Raw genomic sequence first — 9,012 nt, 5'->3', positions numbered from 1 at the left:
TTTTTTTTTTTTTTTTTTTGATGAACAGACTAAGATAGTCCTCTTCAGTGAAGCCAATTGGGAGCAACAGTCCAGAGAGCTAGGACCTGGCACCCCTCTGCTGTCTGCCTGTTCCCCGGCCCAGGCCCCTCTCTCCTTTTGTTTTAACTGGACGTGAAATAAAATTGGTCTCGGGCTAAATAGGAAGGAGCTGGGGAATCAAAGGTAGTTTCCGTGCTCTTCGGCTCCTCCAAAAAACTGCCACTTTCAGCAGGACATGGCCGTCATCCAGGCTTTCCTGGGGTTTAGACATGGCATCTGGTAACTCCCCTACCTGTCCTGGTGGAATAAAATGAAGCACGAGTTTTCAGGGTCCCTGCAGCTCTTGCTGACAGCAGCTGGACTTCATGGGGAGCACTTGAAAAGTGTTTAGCATCTGCACTTCACAGCTCCTATTGATGTAGCACACCTGTATGTAAATCGTGTAATCCCTCCCTTCCAGGCTTTCAAGGGGTGGGCAATGTGCTGGCCAAGAAAGGAGCAGTAGCTTAATGAGGGGGTTGCTGGATGTCAGTAGAAGTGCTGGATCCGTCTGCCTCTCAAAGGGGCTGTAGTGAAGTGTCATTTATTCTCTGCATACTGTTTGGCTTAAAGTGGGGGGGTGGGGAAAAACCCTGCCCAAAAGCAGCGAGGAGAATACAGTCTCCGGCAGTGCCTGGCTTTGTTTGGGGAGTGCAGACAACCCCTTGCTCCCCGGCAAGGTCACATGCAGCCAACAGTGCAACTTTTCCCTTTGAACGTTGGCCTCAGCATCCCTTTGCTGAGCAAGATGTGGCAGAGGGTTTTCATCTCCTTCCAGCCCTAGAAATGGCTTAAGGGACACTGCCAGAGTGGCACATCTGGCCACAACAAGCTTTCTGCTTAGTGTAATTGCTCGGTGCTTGTCAACCGGTCCCCTCCGCATGCTGCCAGGGGACAAAGGCTGATGCCTTGGTCGGCTCTGAGTTTGTTGAATTCGCTTCCAGCTTCTCAGCGTGGAGCTGGCATGCAGAGGGAAGCAGCCACGTGGGTGCTGAATTCATCTGCTCTGCATTTATTGGGCAATCCTCTGGCTGCAAAGCTCAGGCTCTTTAAACAGTTCCTAAAGAGTTATCCTGCTAGCAATTGCTACCCAACCGAAGCATGGGAGTGCCAACAGGCTGCTGTCCTACCTCGAGAGGAGGCCTCCTTGGAGCCACATTTGTCACTTAACAGGTAATCAAAAGGCACGTGCTTCACTAGGGTGCGTTGTCGTATGGGCCTGGAAGGCATATCTCTTTAACGTGCTTTGACAAGCTGGTTAATTTGGAAGCGTTTGCTGCTTTTAATTCTGGAGCAAGCTGCGTTTGGAGAACAAGCTGCTCTCCGCCTTGGGTTTTCGGTGAGCGTTGGAATATCGTCCTTTGATGTTTGTGCCAAGAGTGGTCTCAGAAATCATGGGTTGAGGGCCTGAAGTTAAGACACTGAGGGGAGAGGGGGGAATTGCACGCATGTAGATTTTAAAGCCCCGAATCTTTCCCGTGTGCACTTCATGCTGTTTTTGTTACAAGGGGCTCTGTCTGCATGCTGTTTAGTGTGAATGCAGGGTATGTGCCGGGTATCTTAAAAGAGGAAGACTGATTCTGGAATAAAGCCCTGAAGGTCCTCCTCCAAATCCATGCTGTGGAAAGGACATTTTGCTTCTGCAAACAGACCGAGCATTGCATGTTGGCAACATCTCTGGGAGGCCGGCATCGTGCTTGGGGCATGGGAGCACGTCTGCGTTCCTGCTGAGACCCGAGTGGTTTCTGGCTATAGGAGCTGGTCAGCACGTCTGGGCACTTCTGAGACAAGCTGCCGGACTCCGGAGCAGCATCACCGCTTGGCCAGATCCTTATGGCTTTCCCATCACTGTGACCCACGCTGGTTTTCGAACAGATGCAGAAATGTGTCTGCAGGGGGGGACGGGGTGCTGGGTTTCCCAGAGATATTCTGGGAGGGTGTAAAGCCCCAGCACTTAAGACAAGGAATTTTTTGGGGGGGGGGAGCTTTTTATTTTGGGATAAGCAGTTGGTGTTCGACCAGCCTGGCTGTAGCAGAGGGTCTAATGGGAGAGGAGCAGTCCCAGGAATGGCGAGTATTAAAATGGCCTGCATGGTGACTGGGCTAAGTGTCGTGGGAGACATGCCAGGGCTAGCGCAGGGAGCCGGACAGACATGTCAGGACAAGGAGGCAGCAGTGGTGGCAGGAGGAGGCTTCATCGGTCATAGTGCTGTTGTCCCCAGCTCCTGCAGGGTGGGAGCTCGCTTTGTGGCAGGCATCTCCTGGAGACCCACACCTGCATTGCCTTGCAGTGGGCCTTGCTGCCCTGCCTGTGTTCAGTAATTCTTCCTTAATAAATGTAACGTCTGTCAGGGCCTTCATTGCTCCTGAACAGCATACCAGGAATGATATACCACTACGTGAACGCTCACGGAGCCACCCATAAGCTTCTTCCTGTGCCCTGGCTCCCGGAGCGACACTAAATTCTGCAAGCTGATGCGCATTGGCGGCCTCCCCATGAAGATAAACTTCCAATATTAGAGCTGTGAAGCCAGAGGCCGCCGATGCAAAGGAGCCATCTTGCACCTGCTCACAAGAAGTTCTCGTGCTTCCTTCACAATGTCAGCACCTCTTTTCTGCAGGGTGACGGTCCCTGCCAGGCCCTTGCCATCGCCTTGCAGTCTCTTGCTGTCTTGTTCCTCGGCTGCTGGGAGCCGTGTGTGAAGTACAGACTGAGCAGAGGTACCTGATCTCTGACCTGGTCCTACCAGTCTCATGCGATTCGTGCAGCGACAGACTTTGTTTGCAGTCGCAGCAGGTTTTTAGCGCCTTTGATAATATTGCAGGGAAAGGAAATTAATTTCTTTAAATGTCTGGCTCTCAGGGCAATGACATTCCCCACCCTTAAAAACCCTTTTCTGTGTTTGGATGGTTTTTGATGCTTGAGTGAGTAAAACGAAGGCTGTTTCATTGATACAACTAACGAGAAAGGGATCCGACTCGTGCTTCCCTCTTCTCCTCACCCCATGAGACAGGCTGGAGGAGAATGGTCAAGTGCTTTTCTCTGGTTCAGGGAGCTGGGAAGTAAAGTGGAACCACTATTTAACCAGCAAAATGGAAAGAACCAGGATCTGAGGCCGATCCTCCAGCACTCGGGGTCTTTACATCAACAGCGGAGGTCTCCATCCAAAGCGTAGGCTCTGTCAGCCCCTGGATTAACCCATAGACTAGAGGCCACAGGACCTGCAAAAGGTCAGACTGTAGATGATCCCTTCTGGTCCTCAGCTCTGATAGTGCGGCCAGTAGGTGCAAGATGGGCTTAGGGGTCTGCATCAAGAAGCAGAAAGCATGAGAAGAATATTTTAGGTGCATCGGGCACCTAACTGGCACAGCAAGCCAGTGTACTTCCCTCCCAGGCCATCACACAGGCGGGACTGAAAGGTCAGGGAACTCACCCTGTCTCAAAGCTTTCTGTTGGTGAGAAGTTTCCCAGCAACTCCTTGGCTACTATCTGCTTGAGTCATGCTGTATTATGTACTGTGCGCGGGACAATGTCCGGTGCCTGCGGCGTGGGTCTGCAGAGCATGGTGACTGGCCGAAGGGGCAGCAGAAGGAGCAGTGGTCTTAAACGGCGGCAAGGGAAATTTCGGTTGGAGACGAGCAAGGACTTTCTCACTAGGAGAGCAGCTCAGCCCTGGAACAGGCTGCTCAGGGAGGTGGTGGACTCTCCATCCTCGGGAGTTTTAAAGAGTGGCTTAGACGCTTGGCTGAGATGGCTTAGATGGGAATGATGCTGCCCTGAGTAGGGGTTGGACTAGATAATCTCATGAAGTCCCTTCCAGCCCTGCTGTCCTATGGTCTCACAAAACTTGTCCTGCGTTCTGGATGGGACTGTTGCTTTTATCAGCATTTTGCCAGCAAACATAGAAAGTGAGGGCTGCGAGGGACCTCAGGAGCTTGCATCTAGTGCAACCCCCTGCTCCAAGCAGGACCAGCCCCAGCTATATCATCCCAGCCAAGGCTTTGGTTAGCCAGGTTTTGAAAACCTCCAAGGATGGAGCTTCCAACCACCTGGGTAACATTGGTGCAAGTCCTTTTTCTCGCACTCAGTTTGAACGATGTGAATATTGGGATGCTGTGAACAGCTTCTGCTCCTTCTCTCCTGGGATCAGGGCCGCAGCTTTTGCAATGGAAAGTCTCGGGGTTTAACATGCAGGCTCTCCCACCGGGCAGGCGGCAGCATCGTGGGAGCCTGGCCCATGATACCTGCCCTGAGACCACTGCGATATACCTCCTAGGGAACATAGATCCCCCTGCTTTCAAGCTAGCTAGATTTTTTTTAACTAGGAAAGTCGGGGACATTTTAACAAGATACGCTGCAGCTGGAGCCCGCACATGAAAGTTGTGCGATGAAGTGCGCAGACAGAAAATCAGAACGAGACTGCCTGATTAAGCAAGCGCCTAGGTGGCTGTACGGCTTTTTATGCCCTCATCCGAGAAACAGATGCATGAAGCTGGCATCCTAGGCATTAGTGGCAGGGTATTTAAATGGCAGGATAGCAAGGTAACCACACTGTGGGCTAAATAACTACTACTTGGGGACCTCACAGTTGATTACTTCTTCATTATGAAGCACCCTTTGATGTCAGGTGTCCGGTAGAAATATTTCTCCGCTCCCACACTGTCATGGGGCAAACATTGCCACAACAGCCTGCGCCTCCCATGCAGCAAAACCTTGATCTTTGGTAGCCCCTCTTTCCCTTCCCGATACTGCTTCTCCTCTCTGATGTCATGGGCACTCTGCCACCGAGGGTAGCTCCGACTTGCATGGTGTATGGGATGAGAAGGAGATGAAGCCGAGGGGCCTTGGATGTCAGTGGGACTGTGGATGTTGCAAGTGGTACCTGCTCCAAGTTCAGGGCTTCGAACATGGTCCGGCTTAGATGCAAGGGAACCGCGACTATGCAGGTCTGCACCCTAAAACAATGGGAGCGCGGGGAATTCTGTAAGTGCACTGTTACGGGTCAGCGCCACTTCGTTGTTCCTGGGGCTGCGATTGGCTGAGACACAATACGACGCCGGGATAATGAAGTGTGCCATCGGCAGGGGGGCGGGGGTTATGAAACACATCATCTCCCAATAATGAGGCTTTGTTCGAAGCTGTGTGTTGCCCCAACCAGTGCTGTGAAGGTGCCCGGGTACCTGTAATGGCAACGTGCCCGCCACTTGTTCCTTCCTGCTGCATGGTGCGTCTGGATGGAAAGAAGCCCTGCTCTTGAAGCATCAAAAAAAATCCATTTTGCACCCGCGTGGCTTGCAGATGAGAATAGAAATCCTGCTTTGCTCAGATGCGTGTGCTAGGAAGTCTGGGCCTGCCATGCCAAGAATAAGCTTGCTGGGTTTCCCATCCCCCGCAAACTGCATAAGGATCACATTGCATTTTCAGGGATGCTTTCAGAAGCCCTTTATAGGCTAACGTCCATTATGGAAGAGTACTACGCACACTGTCGGCCTCTGAATGCGAAAACAAGCTCCAGTTCCTGGTTTGCCCATCAAGCACGCTAGCAAAATAGCAGGCTTAAGGGCTCCAGCAGCTCTGCGTAAAAGTTGTCTTTATTATCTTACTTGCTATAGGAACTGTTAAAAATACAAACTAAGTGGATGCTAGTCTTGCAAAGCACCCTTCCGCAGGGGTGAGGGGGTCTGGGAGCAGATGGGGAATAAGTTCATTGTTGCCAAGCAAATTTTCACCTCCCCTGAAACCTTTCTGAATATTGCCCAGCATGGAGGATTGTTCCCTCCTTTGAGAGAGGCCACATGGGGGGGAGGCCACTTGGGGGGGACGAAGCGGGGGGGAGTGGGTGTGAAACAGAGGAGAAAAATGTGCGGGTGAATAGCCACAAATGTTGAGGTTTGAGAGCCAGCGGCAGGGGCAGGATGGCTCGCCGCTAGCCCAGCTTAGCGGGAGCGACAAGGTTTGCTTTTGTTCTCAGGGCGCTTGCTTAATCAGGCAGTCTCGTTCTGATTTTCTGTCTGCGCACTTCATCGCACAACTTTCATGTGCGGGCTCCAGCTGCAGCGTATCTTGTTAAAATGGCCTTGTTCAAACACAGGCGTCGATTTTTTTTTTTTTTGGTTGTTGTTCCCCAGAGCTGCAATGTCAGTATGGATGGAGTGTAAGCCTGAAAAAAATCAAAGGCAGCCCAGTCCTGTGTATTTTATAATTCATTGCATAGCTAAGTTACAGAATATTTTCCCTCTAACAAGCTTGAAGACTGCCTCTGTATCCAAAGGCGCGATACCCGAGCTGACACTTGTAAGGGCTCGAAACCCCCCACTCCTTTCCTGGCACCCTCTGTTCTCCGCTTGATGATTGAAGGGCTTTCCTGGTCCTTATTATTATTGCAGTCGTTCATTTATTTTGTACCAGAGCACTCCTCAAATAAAAATTTAAAAAGCCGCTGCTTTTGCTGCTGCCTCAGTGCATTACAAATGGCAAAGAAGAAAAAAAAGTCTCATGGGATTTTTAAACAGTGAGGTTAACAAACAGAGCAAAACAAAGCGTGGTATCAGAGCCTGTCTCTTAATTGAATCCCTGGTTAATTTGCTCATCCATTTAATTTGCCCAAACTCAAGATACCTAATGATTTGCACTAAAAATAGCATTGTTTCCATGTTTTGTTTTGTTTTGTTTTGTTTTCTTTTTTTTTCATCCTGATCACTTGGAGTCGTGGTGGGTAATTTGGTCACTGAAAGCAGAAGACTCCTTCCAAGAAGCTTGGCAATTTGAATGAGGGATGAACCCAAAGCCCCCTTTCCTTTGGTAACCAAGGGGGGCTATTGAAAACGTTACAGTCAACGTTGGTTCTGCAACGCAAGCTGTGGCGCGCATCCCACTATAGCATCCGTCTAGGGGGGTATAGGCATGCATCTGTATAGGTTAGATCAGCTGCTTACCTTGACCACGGCATCCGTGCCTCTGAGCTGGGCCAGGCCCAATGTGCTCAATCTCTTCCACGTGGTGGTTTAAGATGTTTAAGCTAAATGTGATTTTTAAGCCAGGCAAGGTTCTGGGGTTGCCCAGGTGTCTGGGAGGTATAATTTGGAGACAGTAGAGTTCTCCAAATATAATGGGCATGTGTAATTAAGCTTGTGCTACTCTTCAGTACTGCTGTTGAGCAAGAAGGGAAGGGACTAATTGACTTTAAAGGTCCAAGTTTGAGTTTGCACAGCAGAGCAGGGGGGAAACCACCTTGTAAATGGAGCAACCTTGGTCTGGGAGTTGGCGAAGGACAATAAATGCAGAGCCCAGTTTGCATAATGCCCATTTTAAGAGCCTCATGCCTTGTTCTGGGATTAAGGCTCATACTGGGGAGTAGGTGTGGGTACCTCTGTCTCCCCAAAAGCTGCTGGCGTCTCCTGCGGAAGTATTTGAAGTGGAAGAATGGAGACAGTGGTGGTAGCCGGGCTGTCCCGAATGACTGACACAAACAGCTTCACTTAGTGGGACGTGTGTTACAGCCCCTTTAGGTCTCTTGGCTGCTGTGTTCAGGAGGAGGCGATTGCAGCCTTGTAACCTGGGATTTGGACTGGGAGCTGCAACCCATGAATGCCTTGCAACAAACCCTCCATCTTCAGTGCCCACGCTGCATCTGGTGTGGTCTGATGGTGGGGCCCGGCTGCTGGGCTCTTTGCAATGACTCTCGATGATCGCTAACACTCAGGGTTACTTGAATTGGCTTTTAGTTGCCTCTGCTGCTCGGGTGAATACCAGTTATGTTGTGGGGGGAAGGAAGGTTGTCCTCCTCCAGGTCTCTTCCCAAAATATCTCTGAAGAATTGGGGCTGCCCAGCTCACTTGGGACATGGGCACATATTTGTGTGAATGGGCACACTTACCAGTGTGCAAGTCAGTGCAGCACCGGGGCAGGGGAGTCAGCAGGTGAGCTACGCTTTAAAAGCACGTGGTGTCTTGATCCACGTGTCTGGATGACGATGCACCAGAGCTAGGGCAGAGAGAGGCTCTTCAGCACTGCCGCGGCCAACGTGCGCTGTGTTTTAATTCCCCAGGTTCTCCCCCGGAAGCGCAGCCCAAATACATTAAAGGCGGGAAGCGCTATGGCAGGCGGTCCTTGCCCGAGTTCCAGGAGTCTGTGGAAGAGTTCGCCGAGGTGACTGTGATCGAGCCGCTGAACGAAGAGGCACAACCCGCGCACATCGCTTCCAGTGACTGCCACGAGGTAAAGGTGGGGGAGAGCTCTCAGGGAGGGGAAAAAAACCCGCGCTGCCATCAGAAAAGGGGCTCTGCTGGGGACCAGGGAGCGGCGTTGATGGGGTGCGGAAGGGAGGAGAGCAGAGCAGAGAGTAGCCAAAGTGTCTCCCTTTCTTTCCCCCCAGTTGCTTAACTCGGTACAGGCTCACCCGCTCATCCTAGGTCTAAAGGATCCAGCTCCATTCAGTGCTGAGCTCTGTATCTGAGTCTGCCCGTGGGAACATGCTGCAGAGACCAGCAGATCGGAGTGCGCTCCCTTCCTTTGTAGCGCCGCGGGGTTTGAGCTCTGTTCCTCCCACGTGGGTCCACGTTTGGGGCTGTACAGAAAGGGGTGACTGCTGAGTCTGTATGAGCAGTGTGTGGTGCTGGGGAACCAAAAACTCTGCCTGTAGCACGCTTGTTAACTTCTGCTTTTTGGAAAAGGCCCTTCTTGGTGCCCGTTTCATAGTTATTAGGGTCGGAAGGGACCTATTATACTTTGATAGTTTCTAGGGTCGGAAGGGACCTGAGCAGATCATCTAGTCTGATGCCCTGCCATGGCAGGAAAGAGTACTGGGGTCAAACAACCCCAGCAAGGTGTTCATCCAGCCTCCTCTTAAATACCCCCAGGGTAGGAGCCTGCACCACTTCTCTTGGAAGCTGGTCCCAGACCCTAGCCGCCCTGACCGTGAAGTCGCGCCTCCTGATGTCTAGCCTAAACCT

The 9,012-nt window shown here is 51.4% G+C and overlaps 1 protein-coding gene across 4 annotated transcripts in view; it reads left to right on the top strand.

Annotated features, from left to right (window-relative positions):
* The window catches only part of NIN (ninein), an 88,758-nt gene that overhangs the window by 15,672 nt on the left and 64,074 nt on the right, over positions 1-9,012 (top strand). For all 4 annotated transcript variants that reach the window (XM_019550950.1, XM_019550951.1, XM_019550952.1 and 1 more), the window contains exon 3: positions 8,109-8,278. In XM_019550950.1, coding sequence (XP_019406495.1) covers positions 8,109-8,278 — 170 coding nt within the window. The remainder of the gene's footprint in view (positions 1-8,108; positions 8,279-9,012) is intronic.

Source organism: Crocodylus porosus, unplaced genomic scaffold (genome assembly GCF_001723895.1).
Source record: "Crocodylus porosus isolate Cpor-Errol unplaced genomic scaffold, CroPor_comp1, whole genome shotgun sequence".
Taxonomy (NCBI): Eukaryota; Metazoa; Chordata; order Crocodylia; family Crocodylidae; genus Crocodylus; species Crocodylus porosus.
The sequence above is the reverse complement of the archived record's forward strand: the minus strand, read 5'-3'. Positions and strand labels throughout refer to the sequence as shown.